The sequence below is a fragment of the Orbicella faveolata genome, unplaced genomic scaffold (assembly GCF_042242905.1).
Source record: "Orbicella faveolata isolate gen_17 unplaced genomic scaffold, um_ofav_v1 contig_35, whole genome shotgun sequence".
In the NCBI taxonomy this organism is placed as follows: domain Eukaryota; kingdom Metazoa; phylum Cnidaria; class Anthozoa; order Scleractinia; family Merulinidae; genus Orbicella; species Orbicella faveolata.
In genome coordinates, this window is record NW_028301564.1 from 5,713,410 (window position 1) to 5,737,068 (window position 23,659).

The 23,659-nt window shown below is 37.5% G+C and overlaps 1 protein-coding gene and 1 long non-coding RNA gene across 3 annotated transcripts; one reads left to right on the plus strand and one right to left on the minus strand.

The window, feature by feature from the left end:
• Nucleotides 1–2,327: 2,327 nt before the first annotated feature.
• LOC149102755 (uncharacterized) lies at nt 2,328–5,205 on the plus strand. Its single transcript, XM_089272952.1, has one exon. The coding sequence runs from the start codon at nt 2,427–2,429 to the stop codon at nt 4,608–4,610; it is 2,184 nt and encodes a 727-aa protein (XP_089129078.1). The 5' UTR covers nt 2,328–2,426; the 3' UTR covers nt 4,611–5,205.
• Nucleotides 5,206–12,709: 7,504 nt separating this feature from the next.
• Nucleotides 12,710–23,461, minus strand: LOC149102756 (uncharacterized). 2 transcript variants are annotated; one of them, XR_016201853.1, is made up of 8 exons: nt 22,567–23,461; nt 19,852–19,936; nt 19,333–19,456; nt 17,418–17,537; nt 16,774–16,977; nt 16,393–16,449; nt 13,855–13,914; nt 12,710–13,759 (listed from the first exon to the last, which is right to left on the minus strand). It is a non-coding gene; the product is annotated as an uncharacterized LOC149102756 (long non-coding RNA). The 2 variants fall into 2 exon arrangements; XR_016201852.1 differs by having other exon boundaries at nt 12,710–13,914; nt 22,567–23,460.
• Nucleotides 23,462–23,659: the final 198 nt, after the last annotated feature.

A 23,659-nucleotide genomic window follows, 5' to 3' on the forward strand; every position in this document is an offset into this window, starting at 1 on the left:
ATGCGTCATCACAGTGGTCAAAATGTTGTGGACTCACGAGGCGCAGCCTTTGAACACCTTTGAAAATAGGATACAGTTACACTAACGTCAACTGGAAATACCCTGCGTGGATTCTCTGACGACAGGTATCGTTACAGAGCCCTTTAAAATATGACGGCAGATACTGTTCTTTTGCAGGAACAGTCCAAAGCTTTTTTGAGTCAAAAGTGCTTAGAATCCCAGTCTGGGTTGACATGTCACGCCATGTCAGGTAGTACTGTGTACTAGACAGTAATACATTCAAGGTTTTTAATTACGAAAGAGGCTTATTGGAGTGCTCAACTGTTCTCTTTGGCTCCCCATGGCTTAAATAAAAGAAAAGAATTTCACTCCAAAAACAGAATTTGTTATAATTAACTTTCTCTTGTGTAAATATGCGTTCGCGCCATAAGGCAGTTCAAAGGCCCTTCCTTGGATTTTGTCAGCTTTTTGGGTGTTAGGTATGCTCAAAGGCCCTGCCTGGGATCTTATTACAGCTTATTGTTTAAGGGCCCCTCCAGGGATTTTGTTGTTTGTCAACCCTTTAATGCTCCAAAGGCCTCGATTTGGGATTTTGTTATTAACCTTGTCCAGCGTAAACGTAGGTTTCTTCTTTTATATTTACCGCATTGCAAGAGTCCGTTTTATCTATTTTAACTCTTTTAGTTTTTAGGTTGAATTTAACCTAGTTCTACAATTATCATACTCTATAATGTAATTTATGCACAGTATTGTATTCTTTTCGTTTGGTCTATTAATTATCACCCTGTATGACGCAATTTATAGTACAGCATTGTATTTCTCGTTTTGCATTTTCTTCCTGTATTGTATTAATCACGATGTATTAATAGCACAATATTGTATTTTTCATTTCGTTACGTAATCTCCCACACTGTAACCGTATTTAAACTTAGTTTTCGTCCTTTTTCTCTTGTAACTGATGAAGGTCTAAGACCGAAATGTTTTTCTATTAAATTTTTAACTTTTTAACTTTTTTTACCGTCAGAAGTTGTCCGTCCTTGCTTTATCAAACGTTTATATATATTATTGTTATATTATTGTTGTTTAAGGGCCCTGTTTAGGGCGCCTGTTGTGCCTTGCCGCGGCATAGTTTCAAGGGCTTTGTTTGGGGATTTTGGGACCGCCTTTTTTGAACATTGAATATTTTACACGCGGGTCCCTTCACACTTTCGGCTGACTCGACGAATCGCGTTACTTTTTTGATATTAATCTTATTTGTATTATATTCGATTATTTATTCTTATTTGGTTTGTGTCTTTTGAGTTTTGTACCGCATTGTCATAGTATCTCGCTTAGTAATCACCGATTGTTTATCATTGGTTAATTTTTTCGTTTTCATGTGTTACCACGCCCTGTTATGTAATCATCTTTGTAATATGATGTCATTTTTTATACTGTAAACTTATTTAAGGTTATTGTAATTTATTATTCACTTGCACTGCAACTGATGAAGGTCTTTGACCGAAACGTTTATTTTTATTAAATTTTTAAACTTTTTTTTAGATTTCTTAGATTTTTTGCTGTATATATATATTTTTTCGCTCGAAGTTGTCCGTCCTCGTTTTCCACAATTGCCTACAAATTTCATTACTCGAGGTTTGGACTACTAATCCTTTTGGATCCTTCTGGCGCGTGGCATCCCTGTTGGCTCGAAGCATCTTAACTTTTTATTAATACCTTGTATCCAGCTTTCATCCGCCTGTGAATCATCTGCCCAAGTTGATCCAGAGATGCCATTACTTAATTCCACGGTAGCACAAGCAGCACGTGTCTGGGACAAACTGTCCAGATACCAACACCATTGTACTTTTCTTATGAACTGCTTGGATAACAATGTTATCCCGGCTGGTTTTAGTTTGAATTTTAATTTGGCACTCAACGTCGATGATGTTGACCTCGTGAAGCTTTGTAAGCTTTCACTCCAACGAACGTCAAGGGAACTTTGCGTTGCTGTCTTACAAGCCTCGCGGAACAAAGTCGATTGTCTACAACGAAAGCTCCAATCCTGTAGGGAACAAATCTTCTCATCCATTAATTCTGGCTCTGCGAACTATATCTGGAATGGCCTGAAAACGGAAAACTTCAACCTACTTTGCATTTTGAAAGAACGCGAGCAAAAAAAGTTGTTAAAAACAATTCCGTTAGATCAGGAATTACTTTCATCCAGTAACACCATAGATCTACCCACTATAACCGCCACACAAAACCGTCGTTTCCACGGGCTACACAGGCTACTGAGGAAATGAAAACTTTTTCGTCGAAAGCGCAGGAGGCCTGTTAGAACGACTGCTAGCGAATCAGATTAGTTGGATCCCATCAACCTTTCAAGCCAGTCCATCAATCAAGACCAAACCAATCTACTCAAGAAAGGACCATCTTTCTGCCCCATGCCAAAAGATGTTGATTGGCAGCGTGTATATGATGATTTGGAAGCTTTTGAAGCCCGCTTGCGGACAGCAGTATTTTTCATTGAAAGCAATCCTGAGGATAGCCAAGAACCACCTAGTCACCTTCCTCAAGTCCCAAAGGAAAAGAAATGGAAGCCACCGCCATCAAGGTATCCAGAACTTGAACTTTTTCTATCTAGTGTTAGGCGTGATTTGATAAACCCTCGCAAGATTAAATCAGCTAGAGATAATTTAACCAAAGGGGAACGGGTTGCGTTAAAGCAATTTAGAAATTCTGATGTAGTAATTCGGATACAAGATAAGGGTTCTCGTTTCGTCTTAATTGATAAAGGGGAATACGAGGATAAAATGTTTGGCCAGCTTCATAACCAGCTCCATTATAAATCCTTACAGGAAGATCCTACATATAGGCATTTGGCTGTAGTTGAAAGTTGGTGCAACAAATGGGTCAGAAAAGGTGAAATTTCAGACCAATTAGCTAATTGGATAATTAACAAAAAAGCCAAACCAGGGGTCGCCTTCGGTAATATTAAAACCCACAAAGCAGGGAATCCACTCAGGCTTATCACATCGTGTTGTGGTACGGCCATAGAAAATCTTTCAGCCTTCAGTGAATTTTACTTGCAACCGTTGGCTCGTAAGTTGCCATCTTTCATCAAGGATACGACCGATTTACTTAATAGAATTGAGGATCTTAACAGGAGTGGCCCTTTTCCCGAAGGCACCCTTTTAGTTTCTTGGGATGTTGTGTCAATGTTCCCTAACATAGATAATCAACTCGGTCTTACTGCAGTGAAGAAGGCACTGAATGCCAGAGAAAACCAGCTTCCATCCACTAATTGCATTTTAGAAGCAGTAGAAATTTGTTTGAAGAGCAATCACTCGGTTTTTAAGGAAAACTTTTTCCTACAAATTCATGGCACAGCCATGGGCCCAAAGAACGCCTGTAGTTACGTGGATCTTGCCATGGGGGAAATAGATTATCAAGCTAAATTTTCTGGCCCCATAAAGCCGACTTTATGGTGGCGATACCGTGACGATGTTTTTGATCTCTGGCAACAAGGCCTTCCTGCACTGCATGAGTTTACTGACTTTATAAATTCCCTATATCCTACCATTAAATTTGAATTAGTTTTTTCTGAACGCGAGCTTCACGTGCTAGATTTAACTTTACATCTCATCGGGGGTTTCATTCAGACAGACGTTTATTCAAAGCCAACTGATAGCCACTTGTATCTTCCACCATCAAGTGCTCACCCCAAACACGTTTTTAAGGCTATCCCTTATGGCATAGCAACTAGGTTACAGAGAAACTGCTCTGAACAAGTATTTCTTGCCGAGAGAACAACTGAATACAAGGGTTATCTAGTCAATCAGGGTTATCCCACAAAACTAGTGGAAGATCAATTTTCTAAAGCCTTAACTACATCTAGAACTGACTTACTTAGAACTCGTGCCAAAGCTGAGAAGAAATTGTTTCCATTTGTAACAACATTTAATCCTAATTTACCTGATGTTGGTCGCACCATCAGAAAACACCTAGGTATTTTGGAATCCAACCCCAAATTAAAAGAATTTTTTCCGCCAAATTCCATCATAGCCTCTTTTCGAAGATCTAAAAACCTTAAGGAGTTGTTAGCGCCATCTCGTTATGGCTCTAACACTAAGGTTGAAGAGGTTGTTGAGGTTAAGGGTTGCTTTAAATGCAAAAGAACAAGATGTGATCTCTGTCGCAACTACTTTGTTGAATCAAATTCTTTCCAAAGTTTTCAAACAGGCAAGAGCTATAAGATACGATTGAAACTTTCCTGTGATTCAAAAAATATCATTTATTTGGCTTCGTGTAAGAAATGTAACTTACAATACATTGGCTCTACAACAACAGATTTTAGAGTTAGATTTCGCAACCACAAGTCTGCTATGCTGACCAAGAAAAAGACTTGTGAGGTAGCGGTGCATTTCAACAGAACACTGCACGACTTAAACGACTTTTCTTTCCAGTGTATTGATCAAGTGCAGATAAATGCAAACAATACAAGTAACATCGAAAAGCTTTTAATCACTAAAGAGGCATATTGGAGTGCACAGTTGTTCTCTCTGGCACCTTTTGGCTTGAACAAACGTCAGGAATTCCACTCGAAAAAAAGAATAAACTACAATTAGCGCAAAAATAACTTGCAAATTTGGCGGTTATCTTAGTTCAGGTGTTCAAAGGCCCTGACCTTGGATCTTGTTAGCTTTGTTAGCGCTAGGTTTTCTCAGGGGCCCCCATCGGGGAATTTATTACATTATTGTTGTTTAAGGGCCCTGTTTAGGGTGCCTGTTGTGCCTTGCCGCGGCATAGTTTCAAAGGCTTTGTTTGGGGATTTTGGGACCGCCTTTTTTGAACATTGAATATTTTACACGCGGGTCCCTTCACACTTTCGGCTGACTCGACGAATCGCGTTACTTTTTTGATATTAATCTTATTTGTATTATATTCGATTATTTATTCTTATTTGGTTTGTGTCTTTTGAGTTTTGTACCGCATTGTCATAGTATCTCGCTTAGTAATCACCGATTGTTTATCATTGGTTAATTTTTTCGTTTTCATGTGTTACCACGCCCTGTTATGTAATCATCTTTGTAATATGATGTCATTTTTTATACTGTAAACTTATTTAAGGTTATTGTAATTTATTATTCACTTGCACTGCAACTGATGAAGGTCTTTGACCGAAACGTTTATTTTTATTAAATTTTTAAACTTTTTTTTAGATTTCTTAGATTTTTTACTGTATATATATATTTTTTTCGCTCGAAGTTGTCCGTCCTCGTTTTCCACAATTGCCTACAAATTTCATTACTCGAGGTTTGGACTACGAATCCTTTTGGATCCTTCTGGCACGTGGCATCCCTGTTGGCTCGAAGCATCTTAACTTTATATATATATATATATATATATATATATATATATATATATATATATATATATATATATATATATATATATAGGCAATTGTGGAAAACGAGGACGGACAACTTCGAGCGAAAAAAATATATATACAGTAAAAAATCTAAGAAATCTAAAAAAAAGTTTAAGAATTTAATAAAAATAAACATTTCAGTCAAAGACCTTCATCAGTTCTGATGAAGGTCTTTGACCGAAACGTTTATTTTTATTAAATTCTTAAACTTTTTTTTAGATTTTTTACTGTATATATATATTTTTTTCGCTCGAAGTTGTCCGTCCTCGTTTTCCACAATTGCCTACAAATTTCATTACTCGAGGTTTGGACTACAAATCCTTTTGGATCCTTCTGGCGCGTGGCATCCCTGTTGGCTCGAAGCATCTTAACTTTATATATATATATAAAGTTTGACCTTCAACTTGTTAAAGACAATGGCAACTTACAAGAATCCTGCAAACAACATCTGCTTGCAGCCTCATCTAACATCCTGCGGGAAGTTTCTGAAGCAGCATGGTCTAAAACAAAATCGTTACAAAGGCAGTTAAACTTTGAACGCGAAAAACTTTTTGAGAACTATGACGAAACTGCTGCTAAAACAATTTGGAGAACAGCACGGGGACATATGGAGAGATTAGAATTTGATCTGTTAAAGAAAGCCCGTCGTAAATATACATTGGCCACACCCTACAATCCACCACAAGAAGAAGTCCACCATAACCACCGAACTGGACAATCCAGGAGCAGAAAACGGCGCTTCACTAGAAATCTCCTAGGAAGAACGGCACCACACCCCAATCCGCATCAAGCCAGTTTACCGCTTGCTAACGATGAGAATCTACCGGATTTACAACCCATCAATTTAACATCTGGTGAACTTTCGGAGACTGAACAATCCCTTCTGGCGAGGGGGCCAGCGTTCTGCCCGGCGCCTAAAGATGTTAACTGGCAAAAAACCATCGATGACTTGGACAAATTCGAGAGACGAATTCGTCTTGCTGTATTCCATCATGGCAAAGATTCTGACGAAAGTAACCAAACAGTAGATGAACGACTTCCATCAATCCCTTCTACTAGCAATTGGATGCCTCCAAAGTCCAGCTTTCCTGAAGTCGAACTTTTCTTAAACAATGTTAAGAAAGACATTCTTGAGCCCAAAAACTTAAGAAGAGCCAAAGACAATCTGACGAAAGAGGAAAGGTTAGCCTTAAGTAAACTTAAATCTAGTGATAATGTGTTTAGAATTCAAGATAAGGGATCCAGATTTGTTATTGCTTCTAAGAATGAATATCAGGATAAGATGTTTGAGCAACTTAACAACAATCTCCATTATGATAAACTTAACTATGACCCTACCATGGAGCATTTTGAAAAGATCAAAAATTGGGGTCGAGATTGGTTAGGTAAAGGCCAAATTAGTCAAGAGATTGCCACATGGGTTGCCAATTTGGAACCAAAACCGGGAGTGGCTTTTGGCAATGTAAAATCGCATAAGGAAGGCAACCCTCTCCGCCTAATTACATCTTGTTGGGGAACGGCAATCGAAAGACTTTCGGCCTTTACTGAATTTTATCTAAAGCCCCTAGCTCAAAATTTACCTTCATTTGTTAAAGATACTACAGATTTCATTAACAAGATCGAAATTCTCAATTCCGAGAAAGGCCCCTTACCACCTGGGTGCTTGCTGGTGTCTTGGGATGTAGTCGCTATGTTTCCCAACATTGACAATAATTTAAGAATTTCAGCTGTTAGAAAAGCTCTTGATTCTAGATCTGATAAGTTTCCATCAACCGATTGCATTGTAGAGGCTATTGAAATTTGTCTCCAGACCAACAATTGTCAATTTTCTGGAAAAAATTTTGTGCAAAAACACGGTACAGCCATGGGGCCCAAAAACGCTTGTAGTTATGCCGACTTGACAATGGGTTTGATTGATGAGAAAGCTAAATCTGAAGGTGCCGTGAAACCCATGTTATGGTGGCGCTATAGAGATGATGTTTTCAATATTTGGCCACATGGTTTACCTAAATTGTTAGAGTTTACTGAATACATCAATTCTCTTTATCCCACCATCAAGTTTGAGCTGGTTTATTCGGAGCATACCCTCAATGTCTTGGATCTCACTTTGCACCTCCAGCAAGGTTTTATTAAGACAGATATTTATGCTAAACCTACAGATAGTCACCTTTATTTACCTTTTTCAAGTTCTCATCCGGCACATTGTAAAAGGGCTATTCCCTATGGGGTTGCTCTACGAATTAGACGTAATTGTTCCTCTGACGATTTTCTTAACAAGAGGTGTGCTGAATACAAAGGGTATCTTAAGTCCCAGGGCTATAATGCAGCTTTAGTAGACAAACAATTCGACAAAGCACTTAGTATTGAGATTAGAATTGCTTAAGAAAAAAGCCAAGCCTGTCAAGAGAGTTTTCCCGTTAGTTCTTGACTACAATCCTATCCTGCCTGATATTCAGAGAGTTATCAAGAAACATGCTCATCTTCTGAGATCGTCGCCCAAATTACTTGAAGTTTTTCCATCTAAATCGATTTTTCCAGCATATCGCCGTACCAAAAATCTCAAAGATATTTTAGCACCATCTAAATTTCGTGGCGACAACGGGGCAAACCAGGCAGAGAACGAAATGGGAGGGTGCTTCAAATGTTGTACTCGTTGTGATCTTTGCAAAAATTTTTTAATTCAAGATTCCAAATTTAAAAGCTTTTCCACAAGCCGAGTCTACAAGATAAAGCAAAAATTGTCTTGCTCTTCCAAAAACGTTGTTTACTTGGCCTCGTGCAATAAATGCAAATTGCAGTATGTAGGTTCCACCACAACAGAATCTAAAGTACGTTTTCGCAATCACAAATCATCCATGCTCACCAACAAAAAGACGTGTGAGCTTGCAGTCCATTTTAATTGTACTAGGCACGAAATTTCCGAAATTAATTTTATCGTCATCGAACAAATTACTAGCCAGGGGGTTGCTGCGTATATTGATAAGTTGTTATTGACCAGAGAGGCCTATTGGACCTCCCAGCTATTTACACTCAGCCCTCATGGTCTTAAAAGACGGGAATTTAGATCCAAAAATCGCATCCGTTACAATACATAATTAGACTGACTATTATACACTTATACACTTAGTAATTAAGGCGCTCGCAGATACATTGTTGTAATCTCATCACTTGCACGTTCTTGTAAGTTGCCATTAGCTTGTTACAATACAGAATTAGACTGACTATTATACACTTAGTAATTAAGGCGCTCGCAGATACATTGTTGTAATCTTATCACCCGGCGCGTTCTTGTAAGTTGACATTAGCTTGTTATGTAATCTATTATTTCAGGTGTTATAGCATTATGTAATTATATTTACATTTTTCTGATCTTATATATACATGCAAATCTGTAAACTTGCTAGGATTTTTAACGTTTTCTTTTTTAACTTGTAAATATTGTTCCAATCTGAAGAAGGCCGAAGGCCGAAACGTCACATTAAAAGCCGGAACAGTTAGAAGTTTGCTTCATGACGCCTCATCTTACACTTAACTAAAATTCACATCGAAGCACGGTATCTTTTGATCCTTCTACTGGAAGTCACCGTTTGGAAAACCATATTATTCTGCCTATGTGTGTGTGTATATATATATATATATATATATATATATATATATATATATATATATATATATATATATATATATATATATATATATATATATATATATAACTAACAGTAGACAGTACTGTTTCGGCCTTCTGGGCCTCATCAGTGCAGTGCTGAAGACTAGGATGGAAGCTAAGCTTAAAAAGCCGCCCCAAATACTACACATGTGGTAGTATCTAAGCCATTACCAGAGTGCTCAAACTAGCGAGCTAGTGAGCATATATATATATGTATATTGTTAGATCATTGATGGAAATTCAATTACAATAATATAAATCAATATACATTAAAATAAATCCACATTAAAAAATAAAAACACTGCCAGACCATACACTTACAATAACAGCACTATTTGACTCAAAATAATTTGGATCCTTACAGCTGTATGATTGAGGAGACACTGTCAACAATTTATCAACTGAAATCATAACTATTATATACCAAAATAAGTCATCAAAAATCAACTATGCGTTACACTTTTCCATCTTGAAAACATAACAGTTGACATGTTTGTAAAGGAAATGCATTACGAAATGAACTTCAAAGTATACCGGACGTGCGCAAATGATGCATACTGTCCAGTTACATTAGGCATGACACAAACACTGTCCTGCATTGCTTCAATCAGGCCTGCCCATCATATTCGAGAATTTTGTTATAGTTATCATTAAAATCATGATTCAAATATTCACCTTGTTAAGTACCATATTTGGAACATCACAAGAAAATAGTCAATTTAAATTTCCCTGCGTATATGTTGTGGTTCAATTTCATCCTTGGTTCAAATGTTATATTCCTTTTTTTCAAACTCATTATCATACATTACCATACGCAAAAACAAAGGAAAATAAAATCTGAACCAAGGATTAAATTGAACCACAACACATACATCAAAAATTCACAACTTAACCAACCGCATGCTGAGGTTTCCTGTTACTTTTTAACTATAACTTTCGGCGATTACAGTATTCAAACTTCTTTTATGGGACGTTTTCCTATCTTTACTAGCTACTTATAAAAAATTACCCCATGTGTATATACTCCATGCATGCAATGAAACTGGAACGGTCGGTAATTGTTTTGAATTTGATGCACCGAAGCAGTATGTTGGTATAAAATGAAGAGCAAAACCCTAACTTGCACCAGTTGGTTCCATGAAATAAGCTGGAATTCTTCTTTTTCATCACTTTTTACTGCTTTCGAGAACTTCACTCATGTATAGTAAATGAACTTGTTTAGTTTCTGGGAGACTTTGATAACATTACTGCACCCATCAGTGTTAATCCCCAGGTTGTGGGTGGGGGGGGGGGGGGGGACCAGTTTGACATTTTCAAGGAACCCATTGTAAAATTCCAACAGGCAAAGTTGTCAGCAAAGAATAAAAATCTATCGTCAGTTCTATCTCGAAGGAATATTAACTGAACAAAAGCTAAGGTAGCTTCGTCAAGGACGCTTGCCCTAGATAATTTTAGCTTATTTTTGTCACACAAATCTGCTTACAATTAGTTAACAAAAACTAATATTTTCAATTGTTGCTCCAATGCACGTTTTTCCATGTAATCGCGGAATGTTACCGTGTTTGCTCAGGCTTGAGCTCCCACAATTTTCCGAGAAATTTATTCCGAGAAAAGCACGAAAATATTGTCCAAGGGATTCACGATCCTATCGTCTTAAAAGTACACGCACTCATTAAATATACATATTACCCCCTTAAAAAAGGACCCATTCGCTTAACTGTCTTCAAACAAGAAAATATTACTGATGTTTTTCAAAGAATTGACGTCTATGACTGCCTCCACATGACCGCCATTTTAGCTCGCGTACCACTCGTTCAACGTACGATTGCGGGAAGGGGTGTTCGGAAGGGGTGGGACAAAAACGATTTCCCCCCCGCCCCACTCATCCCCAATTTTTTTTGGCACACCCCATGCCCGCTCGTTCGCCCGCGCGCGCTTGCTCGACTGACATAGAGGCTATGACTAACACTTCGCAGTCTTCGTGAAGGAAGAAATGAGAAAAGCCTCCCAGTACAGCGAAACTACTACCCCATCCGCACCAGCAAAACATGCTTAGTTGAACCAGTTTTAAGAAGACGAAAATCATTGCAGAAAAACTAAGAGACTGAATTTTACTCAAGGTTCTACTCATCTCTAACTTGTGCTTTCTTTTAAAATTTGAAGCTGACAAACATCACTTAACACGTATCAAGAAAAGCGGACTACTAAGTGATTAGTTCAGTGATGATTTTGACCTTATATGGTAAATTTTTGACAATGGCGGCAACAGCTTCAAAATGCCCTGGGGAGCTTATGAACTTTCCGATTAACATACGAGCAATTCAAATCATCGGAAAGACTGAACTTAAGACAAATTTTCCCCAGGGGAGGTGGCAGTGGAAGATTTTTCCGTTGCAAGTGGCTACCATGGGATGCCCGGTAGGGACCATGGTTGCTCTCATTAACGGGTAATCGACAATGTTTGATTAGTTGTTGCTTGAAACTGAAGCAGAACCAAATTTTAGAGCATTCAAATTTCGCCCCATAAAGAGCTTAAGATCTTAGTTTGTAACTTTCAACTCCTGCAAAATTACCTGAATAAACTCTTCCTGCAATTTATTTTTGCGCTCTTATTAGCGGCTTGTTTTACTTACGCTTTGCGCGCGCTCTGCGAAATTCGGGAACAGTTAATATTCAACTTTGATTATTTAACAATTATTCACTGAAGTGGAGGTGAACAGTGGTGGATCGTGGCGACGTAATATCCACCGCTTTCACCGACACTGAGGTGAATAATTGTTTTAGTATATACCACCCAAGCTGAATAATCAGCGGACCAAAACGTTACTCTCGGTACCCAAAGCGACACGCGGAGCAATTTTGTTTCTCTTCGATTGCTTGGAGGTGAATAATACTTTGCTAATCACCTCAGAGTGAGCGCGCGAAAAGCACTAAAAAGTCTCAGGGCACGCGCGAGGCGAAGGTTGTTTTGTAAACAGCAATAAGTTAGTGTTGTTAATTGGTATTCTTTTAAAACTTTGAATAGATTTTAATGCACGTGTATTCACGCAGAAGTCCTGTTCTTTTTTAGAAAAAAGTCACACCATTGACAAACAAAATAAAAACATAGCGCGCGCGCTCTACGAAGACTAGAAAAAAATGGCTGTAATCGGTTTCTTTAAACGCCAACAAAAAAAAAATTGAAGGCCACAGCGGTTGGAAAGAGTTATCACCCCGATTGTTTCTTGCAATCGAAAGCAACCTAAAATCACTCAAAGGGATATCAACAATAACGTTCTGTTTAACAAAACTTAAGCTTATCAAGTTATTTACAATTTCTATACAGACTATTCAACCACGAATCCGCCGCGCGCAGTTTTATGAAACAAGACTTACTTTGTTACATGTCGCGCACAACGAAAAACGTTTTATGAAACAGCAAATAGTGCACGCGCGCTATGAAAACCTCCTTTGAAACTGCAAATAGTTTACAAACCCCTCATACCATTGTTTTAAGAACTTAGTCTGCAATTATAAGCTAAATAAACTCCTCCCTTAATGAAAACATAAAAGCGTGCGCTCTTCGAAGACCAGTAAAAAAATCTTGGCTTTAATTGGTTTCTTTTTATGTGTTTTTATATCTATAAAACGGATAAAGACTACAGCATTTGCGGAGAGAGAGTAACAACCCAGATTGTTTCTTGCGATCGAAAGCAATCTAAAATCATTCAAATGAATAGCAATAATAGCGTTGCTTTACAAAACTTGGAGTTATTTACACCGTCCATTGACTACGAGTTGGTTAGGTTAACATAACCTGACAATAGTGAGCATTGAGGCAGTGATATAAAAGACCTGCTAAAAAACACAGATGATAAATCCAGCTTCACTTCTGCTAGAATGTTCTCAAAGTTTAAAGTCGCAACTCCGCCGAACGCGTATCATTACCAATTACCAATTGTTGAAGTGTATGAAGCTGAAATTAGGAAACTTTGTTGCGAAAACGAATTGTTAAAAGTTCAGGTCGTTCAACTGAACGAGGTTCTGGCCCAGCTGCAACTACAGCAAGCGGAAAAAGCGCCATTTAGATCGACGGAAAGAGTTTTTCCAGTTGACTAAGTCGGCGAGAAACACTAAAAAACACAAGATTAGGGCGTTGGTACTCCAGTCAGTTCAAGGACTCGAGGAGTTTGTCCCAGTTGAGGTATGTTCATTTTCATCTTACTTTATACAGTTGTGAATGATTCACATTTTCACATTATTCTTACGTACTTTCGCAATTTAACAATAGTAAGGAGCTTTCTGATTTTGCTAAGAAACACGCATTTTAACGGATCTGGACTTGCATGCAAACTTCAACGAATGAATAACAATCAAATCTGGAAACGGCTTTCAGAGTGGAGAAATTTGAACACGGATTGTTGTGAAAGATGAATATTTCAACTTTCACAATATTTCATCTTTCACATTTCATTTCCGAGCTTTAAATTTACCATCTTTCTTTATTTATCGCGGATTATTTTATTAACAGCCAGTACAAACTCGATGTAAATGTTTCATTTCGAAAAAAAAGCAATTAATAAAAACATCAGTTTAAATTAAGTAGGATTTCGTCACAATACTTTTACTAATACTGTCTTTTATAATGTTCTTGATCAAGTTCAGTGTACAAGGTAAAGAAGTTCTTATCCCCCTTGGCTCTGTCGAAGAAGAAGAAGAAGACGAGGTCAAGGAAGAAACAACCCAGCGTGTTCTTGTGGCCAAAGACTCTTGGCCCATCTCTGATGAAGCTTACCACGAATTGAGGATGTCTCTCCCAGAAGATGCCAGAGCCAGTATACCGCCCATCAATGCACTAAAAGACAAAAGAAACAGGCAAAATAAGACCGTGGACATTCATCACATCACTGAGGTAAGAGGCTTAATTTTTTTATAGCATGAATGAAAGATAAAACAGCTAGCTGAGTAATGGGCTGAAATTTTCAATGGTGGATTATGAGAAATGTTAAAAATATGTTAAACTAACAGCTGAGAAATGGATTGAAATTTTAACTGACAGCTGATATTGAAAAATGAGACTGAAATGAAGATTTATTTAACATGGAACTCCACTTAGCTGGAGGATACTTTGCAGGAAGCCCAAGGGTTAAAAAAAGACAATAAATTAAAAATGTACCAAGAGGAATTTATTATTAACATAAAAGGGCATAAAAAATATAATGCTTTACTATGGATAAAAAATGTTGCTGAAAATTACCACCCAAAGGGGTGATGAGTGCCCTCAACTTCTTATTTAGAGTGATAAGTATGTCTAGCATACAATACTGTGAGCCACAATTTAAACTGATAACCAAGAAATGAGGTTTTTAACTTATTACAAGGAATGAGTAATAGGTAATCAATTGAATAGTCATTAGACAATCACTCCATAACTCGTCTGCCATTGAATGTTGATTAGTCATGTCTGAGAAACAAGTCTGTTTTATACTAAGCAACTATGCTATAGATACCACAGTATGGCACTAATGAGCAACTAGCAGCTGTTATCTATTTGACTAAACTTGAGGAGTTTTAATTTTCTTTAATTTAATCATTCAGAAATTCTCTTACTCAGGCAAAAAAGGCAGATGGTGCATATCGCAACATTAAGGATATTCTCATGCAGCTTCTGCTTATTCCTGGTGTAAAAGAAGCGGTACAAGCAAACGGAAACCACTTCAATCTCCGCTTTGCTGCTGATGGTAGATGAACGAGCAATAAGATTGGTACCGTCATGGCTGTGTTCAGCATAATGGATGAGAAAAAGCACGGATCATGTGACCATCAGTATACAACTGCTTTGTATAATGGTAAGAGGCTATTCAATATATTCTGGTAATATATAGATTTAGGCCAGCCTAAAAGTGGAGCACCTCAGTTATTTTTCGGAATGACACTAATGAAAATAATCCAACTTGTATGAGGTAAATTGCGAATGATTTAATAGTTTGAGACGGAACTAGTATTACATCAGCAGATCGAGGTGTAAGATGGTGTGATTATGAAGTATAGAGCCATGATTTCAAGGATTTCTTGGAAGCCACCAAAAATCTTGATCACATAACAGAACTGTCTTCTGTGCTTTTTGGTGGCATTTCTTGTTCTTTCCTGCCTTATTCAGAAAGACAAGGCATTGTTATTAATCATTATATTCTTCCTCAGCTAACATGGGGACTCCCACACAAAAGAAGTTTACACATTTTTTTGTTGTGGGGACTGATTGAAATGCAGTGGTTACAATATACTCAGTCCCTGAATCTCTACCAAATGAAATCTCACAAAAATACCAAAACAGTATACATATGTGAAAAGTTGGAAAGTTTTGTTTTCTAACCTGTCCCCAAAGATATATTTAGCCATCTTCACTATTGTATGGAGTCTCCTCCTGCTGGAAGGGTTTGCAATAAGCAAAATCACCCTCACATGAATGGTAATTACGATATATGTTTTTTTAGCTGATCATGAATACTTGCATAGGCTTCTAATAATAATTTTAGTATTCAATTTCAATGTGATTTGTTCTTTTTCTCGACTGGCATTGTGGACTACAAGAGCTGTTATTGGGTTCCATTAATTAATTTTGCTATGATTAAATTATACCAAGAATTATCAGTAAGCTAAGAGGAAGTTATATTATGTACATGTATTTTGTCTGCACTACACAACCAAATGCACTCCAAGGTTATCAGGCATAGGTACATTTGTCAGAAGAGCCCAGCATATCCAAGATATGTTTTGATTGACACATCAATTAAGATAATTTACAGCGAAATGGATAAAAAAAAAAATACATCAATATCCTATATGCACCAAAGCCAGACATGGGGTTATAAGGCAATCATTTAAACAACAGATTGAAATAATTTATAAATTAGAGAACACTATTTCTACAACAGAATGGAACAAATTAACCTTCTCGGACATTGCGAATGGCAAGGCTGTCTGTAGAATGTCACAAATTTCTCAACCCTTTCTCTCTACAAAAATGCTAATCCTGCAACTTTGCTTAAGACCCAGTTCTCCATTTCGTGTTGGCAAAATATCAATTTATGCCATGTCCAATGCAGATTATCACAAAATTGATTTAAAAGCTCAATAAATGTCATTTTAAAGCCAAAAAGCCAATTATTTAAATAAACCATGAGTAAATTATCTCTAAGAAAAAACTGATTAATTCAAAAGGCACTTAAAAATAATTAGTTAATATGTGTTTCTTAATAATGTAATGCAGTGTATCTGTCACAATGTTGCAGCTATGATATTACTACAAACAGGATAAGTTGCAGAACTGAACCTCCAAGTCAGTTTATTCAGTGAACTTTGTGCAGAATTTATAATCCCATCAAGTTGTCTGTAAATACAGAGAAACCAAACAAAGCATTACAATCATAAGTAATGAATCACTGAACTCTTTTACATGTATGAACAGTGTATGTTCCATTAATATTGGGGATCTCTCAGAAGCTGCATCCATGATAAATTAATTTGTTCCCACATGCATTTGTTTATAGAACTTTTCACAAATTAATATCTCTGTCATAACAGTGATCTCTGTGTTCTACAACAATTAGTACACAAGAAAAATACACTCAGTAAGATATTGTTTACAATAAAGATAAATGCCTATAAGCAATCATAAGGACCTTAAATTTATATTTCCTCAGAAATATCTCACCAGGCCATGGTTGCTTTGAAAATCTTTGATGTTTTAATACAGGCTCCCCATCTGTAAACTGTTCATATATTGACGGACAGGAACAGGCATGTAATTCCTTTCTTTGATATACAGTGTACTTCATTGTTAGTTGTTTACTGAGTGTTAGTAGTGAATCAAATGCTAGGGGTTGGTACTCCAACTTTCACTGTGGCAGGCTCTGCCCTGAAATACAAAGCAAACTTACATAACTGTTATGAGCTTCGCCACTTGCTTTCGAGAGCAAATGCAATTTGCTTCAAACAAGAAACTGGAACATTGAGGGTTACAACAATGTGCACAGTCCCAGTCACAGGGTCATCCAGGCTGTTTGGTTGTACATATAACTGTACAACTGTATATGAGTTCAGCTTCCAGAAGAAAATCAGAGTTTGTCAGGATAAATACTGATGTTCTTGCTTACTCAATGAATGAATGTGCAGTTTCAGAAGATATTCACACCCAACACCCATTCATGGCCAGTCTTTAGAAATTCCAAATTAAAGTATCAGGAATCAAGAGCTCTAATAGAGAAAAAACCTCCATGTGGGGTATGAATCTTTTCTTGAAGAAAACAATGTCTGAGAAATCATTAATTACAAAATAACGTTTAAGAAACATCTTACCTTTCAGAGAATTTTGTAATCTACACTGTCTGGCCAGTTCATATATTTGACAAGTTGGCACTGGGTGTGTTTGTAAATTTGTGCACTTCAACATCACATTACTCCAGTAGCACTGGTCAACTAAAAACAGCATAATTTGGTTAATTAATATACACTGTACATTATTAGGTTGAAATATTGGTGTAGATTGTTGCACATCAACAGATACAGAAACTATTTGCTCCTGAATCATAACGAGTGAAAAATCGTGCATGAGACATTTACATGTACATTTAACAGCCCTCCACCTCAGAACCATCACAGATATGATATGATATTTTTAAACTCTCTGAAATTTCAGATTATTCAAGATTAACATATGCACATACATCATCTGGGGCAACCCTAAAACACTGAATTTGGAAACCGAAATCCAGAATCCAGAATCTGGAATCCGGAATCCAGAACCAAAAACCAGAATCTGGAATCCAGATATTATGAATGATGATAGAAATAATTCACTTCAGCAATGTCTAATAAATAAATATGAGCAAAAATTATTTTGTTGTTATTTATTTTCTTGGCTTTACTTCAGCCACAGACTGTAATTGCTAAAAAATTATTGACTAGTTCTGAACAACCCTTAGCTATATATCTGGCCCGGTTGTTCAAAAGCTGCATAAAGCTATCCATTGGGGACATCACTATCCAGTCAGGGTTACTGAGTTTTTGGGTGGATAGAGTTACTCATAGCCTGCAAGCAGGTTCTAGTATCTGTCTCTAGTGTCTGAGCAGGCTAAATAGGTGTCTAGTGTTTTTCTGCATTAGCATGTCACCAAGAGCCTTCATGCGGCTTTGCCACTCACGTCCCTAGCCCAAACACGAGAGCCTGCTCCTAGGCTAAGTTACCCATCTTTTGTTCAAGCTGGCCCTAGTGAGAGCCCGCTTCTTGTCTAGATCAAATTGCTCTGAGAAGACTGGTGAGCAGCACATTACCAACAAGCTATTATAGGCTATTGCAGTGAGTTTCTGACAGTCTTTTAGCATCTTTTAACAACATGTGGTCTGATCTGTTAGCAAGTGAGAAGCAGACGGAAGTAAGTGTGCAACATTTCTACAAATTGTTTTAATATGATGGCCGCCAAGAATATGAAAGGCTGATTTGTCACAGTATCAGTGTGGAAATTGTGTTAATCTGGAATTGGTCTCGTATCTGTTGGAAAAATCAAATTTCATATTTAGACCAGATGGGTTAGCCTTTGGACTTCGAAAGTGGGGACATGACTGTCAATGTACAAGGGGCTGCCAGTGACGGATATCCTGTTCTCTATGACATTTTCTATCTTGTTCAGTATCTACGAGACATAAAGGATAAATCTATACTCCTGGTAAATTGAAGATCACTTATTAAACAAAATGGTAATTACCAGCAAGCTTATTTTAGACACTCTCAAGGTGCTTGGAATAAAATTAAGACGCACTTTACTCACTCAGAGATTCTCATAATCATAGCCCTCACTAAAAATAAAGGTTGCACGATTTCAACAGACGGGGAATTTTTGTTTCAAAAAAGGTTAAGTTTGAGGTCCTTTTTACTTGGCAGCTTACTTTTTACAGTCAAAAGCTAAGCAAAACAATTTTCGCATATTTGAAGAACTTATTTTCTTTGATTTGTGGATTCCGGTTTCCGGTTTCTGGATTCCGGTTTTTGGTTCCAGATTCTGGATTCCGGTTTCTGGGTTTTAGGGTTGCGCCATCTTTAACAGAGTGTTTGCTTCACATTCAGTTTACACATGGCTGTTATCCAGCATAGGCAGACTTATAAGTTTTCCTTCAAAAATATATTGCAACAACTATTGCATCTTTCATTACCTATCCTTGTGATGAAATGACAAAGATTCAAGAACAAGAAGTCATAAGCATAAAACTAACTTACGTGGTAGTGCTTACAGTTCCTCTTACTGTCTGCATATGCCGTCCATAAACTGGTGCTGCCTGGACAATGTACTCATTATTTTTCTGATCACACCTTTTAAAACGTCACTGTTATATAATTTGCCCTGAAAAAACAATACATGAAATGTTATGCCTTTGGCACTCACCAAATACCTTTACATGATGTATAATGTACACCATATCAACATTCACAATTCTTTTTACTTTCATTGTAACTCTTTTGTGTCATTTTCCCTCACTTGAAGACAGGACTTCCACATTAGGTGATAATTTAATGCCTCTGGAATCTCTATGAATTCACAGGGAGTGATAACAATTAAATCGTGACTAATTTTAGCAAAGGAGGCGTTCAAATGTCAGATTTTAATGCTATTTAGTTTGTACAGTAACTTTACATTACTCTTCGTATATATACATAACCTCTCAATTATTGCACCTATGGACAGAAGGTGTGCTGGGGGAAGAAATGTTCTAAACTCTCTGAACTTTTCCCCCTTACCTGTAATAGGATGACTATTATGAACTACGGTTTGTAACCAACACCAACATTAGGTTATGTATACACATGTATGTTTTGTTGTCGTCTGTAATCATAAAAAAATAGAAATTTAAAATCCTCCATAAAGTTCATACTCAATAACACTGCTACATGTAGCGCTGTTACTGGAATTCAATTTAAGTGAAACTGTTGCAACAGCTCTGTCAAAATTGTTTCTAGCAGTTAAGGCAGGGTAACAGAATATACATGTAGCACACGTCACAGGCTAGAGATACACACATGTTAGTTATCAGTTAGGATTTGGTGAGCTTCTGTGCTGTAGGTATGGTGGAAAATAATAGATTATCAGAAATTAAGGTTCCTGAGACATTTTGACAACACTGAGAGGAATTAATATATAAATTCACAAAAGGAGGAGAAGTTCTTGCCCTGTCCAGTTCTCTGTAATAAAAATATCATTCACATACAAGTCATTTATTATATATATTGTTTGTGTTTAAAGCCGATATAATGCACACTCTGATTGGCCAATTCCAGTGCATTATTTACATTTAATAATAATAAATAATAATGACGGTATTTATATAGCGCATTTCCATATGCTCAATGCGCTTTACAACACTTTGCGGGGGTCTTAGACAGACTGCAATTGAGCAGTTTACAACGAATGAGGATTTATTTTTACAGATGCCCCCAATGTAATTTCGGAACAAGACCAGGCCACAACACCAGGAACTCCATGCCCTACTCTTTGCGATAAGTGTGTGGGTTCTTTAATGTCCCCTGCTGACCATAACCGTGAAGATGCAGGAGACGGGGCCTACGGTTTATCGTCCTTATCCGAGAAGACTAGAATGTCTAACCATTTGCAGATGTCATCACAAAGGCAGCACATTCTCCTCAGTTATTTTAAGACCCTGAGTGTTGGTCCGGTCTGGGCTCGAACCCTAGACCTCCCGCACAGAAGTCCGGCGCTCTACCAACTGAGCTAACCGGTCGGCGGTTACATGGTATACCTCAGTAAAATCATAAAACATTGAGTGCGACTAAAATAAAAAATATAAAAAATAAAAAATAAAAAGAAATGCCCAATTCATAACAATTTAAAATATTCAACACTAAAATGAAGGTAATTCTTTACTTGAAAATTATTCTCCCATAATGCCCATGGGCCAATTACAGGCATGCTAAAAAGTCCTAACACAAAGTAAAAGGAAATTAAGAAAACTATTGCTTTTTTTCCGGAAAATTGTAGCGACTGAAGACAATGATGGAACACTCTGAGAGTGCATTCTATCAACCTGATGAGATAAAATTTAAGGAGAATAGAGAATTCACAAAGTTATATCACAAACAAATTGGTACAGGACAGGAGAAAGGAAACTGTACAGCCAGGAAGAAACTGAAACTTTCTTCGACGAGCAAAAAAGTATGCATGCACAACAAAGAAAACAGTCAGTGACATTCATTTAATAAGTTAGTCAATAAAAAATTAGTGCGAAGAAGACAGCAGAGAGAGAGAGAGAGAGTGGAGATAGGAGAACGCTCTCTCCAACTAAATTGTGCATATATGTATGTAAAAGTTATTCTTATTACCAAGAAATGGTCAGGGCAAGAACTTCTATTACACTGTTCAATTTACCGAGTTAATTAGTACCATCTCACTTTTTAGGAACATTTCCATATTAAGTGTAAATACCGTGTTGGGGAATAACCTCTTATTAAGAAAACAGGGTCCATGTACCCCCAACCAAAAGCAATGGCACAAATAAAATGAAATAGCCAATCAAAATCAAAGCAGAGCTTTATTTGCAGACAGGATTGCCATGCATAATCGTCGACTCGACATTTTGGACTATGTAAGCATTTCACCAAACCGAACTGATTGGACAGACAACAAAATAAAACGAGGAAATCTACATTATAAACACAAGATGCATATCACTACATCTGAGCTCGAGTATCAACAGCAAATCCCTTCTCAATGAAAGGTGACCGAATAAAAGAGAGGATAAAGAAAATTCGTTTAAGCTTGCGGTGTTAAAGTTTAAAAATTATTCACGCTTAAATTTGAATATTACTGAGAGTCTGTATTTTTGCCGACGGCTTAATTTAGCTTTGCAGTCATTTTATTGGCAGTAGCTTTACCACTCTTCAACCAAATGAACCTCGGAATTCACAAAAGCATTTCGCCAAACTGAATAAATCGAACTAACAAAACGAGGAAATCTCCATACTTTGTAATCACAATATGCAAATATTCACATAGGAACAAAAGTAAATTTAGCAAATCCTGTTCGCTTCGGCTTAAAATGGTTTGTAGACCTTTCTTGGTTTTCAACAACAGAAGAAGAAATTTTAGCAGTCTACGAAGCGGCAGTGCTAACTAACTCAGAGAAAACTTCAAAACTTGCCCGGCCGTGTTCACAAGTACGGTTTTGGTTAAGCTAATTTTTAGACGTGAGGTTATAAGCTTCAGTTGACAACGAAAATCGATAGAAAACTTAATTTGTTTACAACTTCCAGCAACCTCCAAAGCGACCCACGTGTTATTGTTTAGAGACGAACGAAATTAAAACGATGCAATTTTTAAAATCTCTTACAGCATGGCTTCAAATAAGGAAGACTTTTAATGGATTCCAATTGAAAATAAGCTTCTATCGCCGAGGCAACTTGTTAATTTTCATAGCAAACGCAACAACAAAAGTCACTTACCGCAAGTTGGCAATTCAGTTCGGCCAGTGTAAATCTTCCAGGCAGAAACTTGCACCAAAAGTTGTGAAGACTGAACTGAAGTTATGTTTTCGATAGACCAACGAATCAACCACTTCTTTCCGCTACGTTTACTGTTTTGTAATTTCTCTAAAACACTCGGGTACGTTTGATTTCTCTTGTTCATCACCTGACCAAATCAGGTGACTTTTGAATTTTCTTGCACGGCTGCACAGCATCACGTTTGCGCGAATTTTGAACTTGGCCATGGGGAGTTTGGCAGTCTTCTGAATCAGTTTGTCGGGTACTTTCGCCTCCTTTCTATAGCCCTCGTTAGCTTTGGTTCACGGCATTGTTCGGTATCATTTCACTTCCTTTCTCTAGCCCTTGACTAGCTATAATTCACGGCATTGTTCAGTACTGTTTCGCCTCCTTCTCCAGCGCTTGTCCGCTCAGTCTTTTTCGCGATCTTCTTCGCTACTTCTTTGCCTGTTAATTCTTGCTTTCTGTTTATTGCTTCAGTGGAACCCTGTCTTAAAAATATTAGATCAACCTCCGCTATCGTTTTTCTTTAAAAATCCCGCGAAGAAAAATGGCATTCTCCCGCTACAAACCGAGGGTGTATGTCTCTGTCAACCTATTAGCTGGAGTATGGCCGCCATCTTGCGCGACTCCGTCGTCGTCGTCGTCGCCGTCGCGCGTACGCGCCCACGAGCAATACCGCTAACCATGATAACCATGAGAAAATCAATTCATGGGTTTCCTTTCCTTCCCTATATGGGTATGGGGCTCCGCTTGGCGGCCCTTTGGGCCGCCGGAGCTCCGCTAATATTTAACATGTCATGTCATTTTAACAATTTGCTACCACTCGGTATACAACCAAAGCTTATACAAAAATGTATATATGGGGATTGCTGCATTCAAAACAACAGAAAAAAATCAATAAGTCCTGGTACTCGTTTAACATAAGACATAACATTTATTTTTAAGGAAAAGAGGACTATGATGAGGTTCAGACTTGCCTGGGTGCCACTCTGTCACAAGTGAATGAGCTCCAGACTCATGGTGTAACAGTTGATGGAGTGCATTATACAGT

Bases quoted from the DNA above. Each gene is read 5' to 3' on its own strand.
- LOC149102755 (XM_089272952.1), top strand. From the start codon at position 2,427: ATGCCAAAAGATGTTGATTGGCAGCGTGTATATGATGATTTGGAAGCT.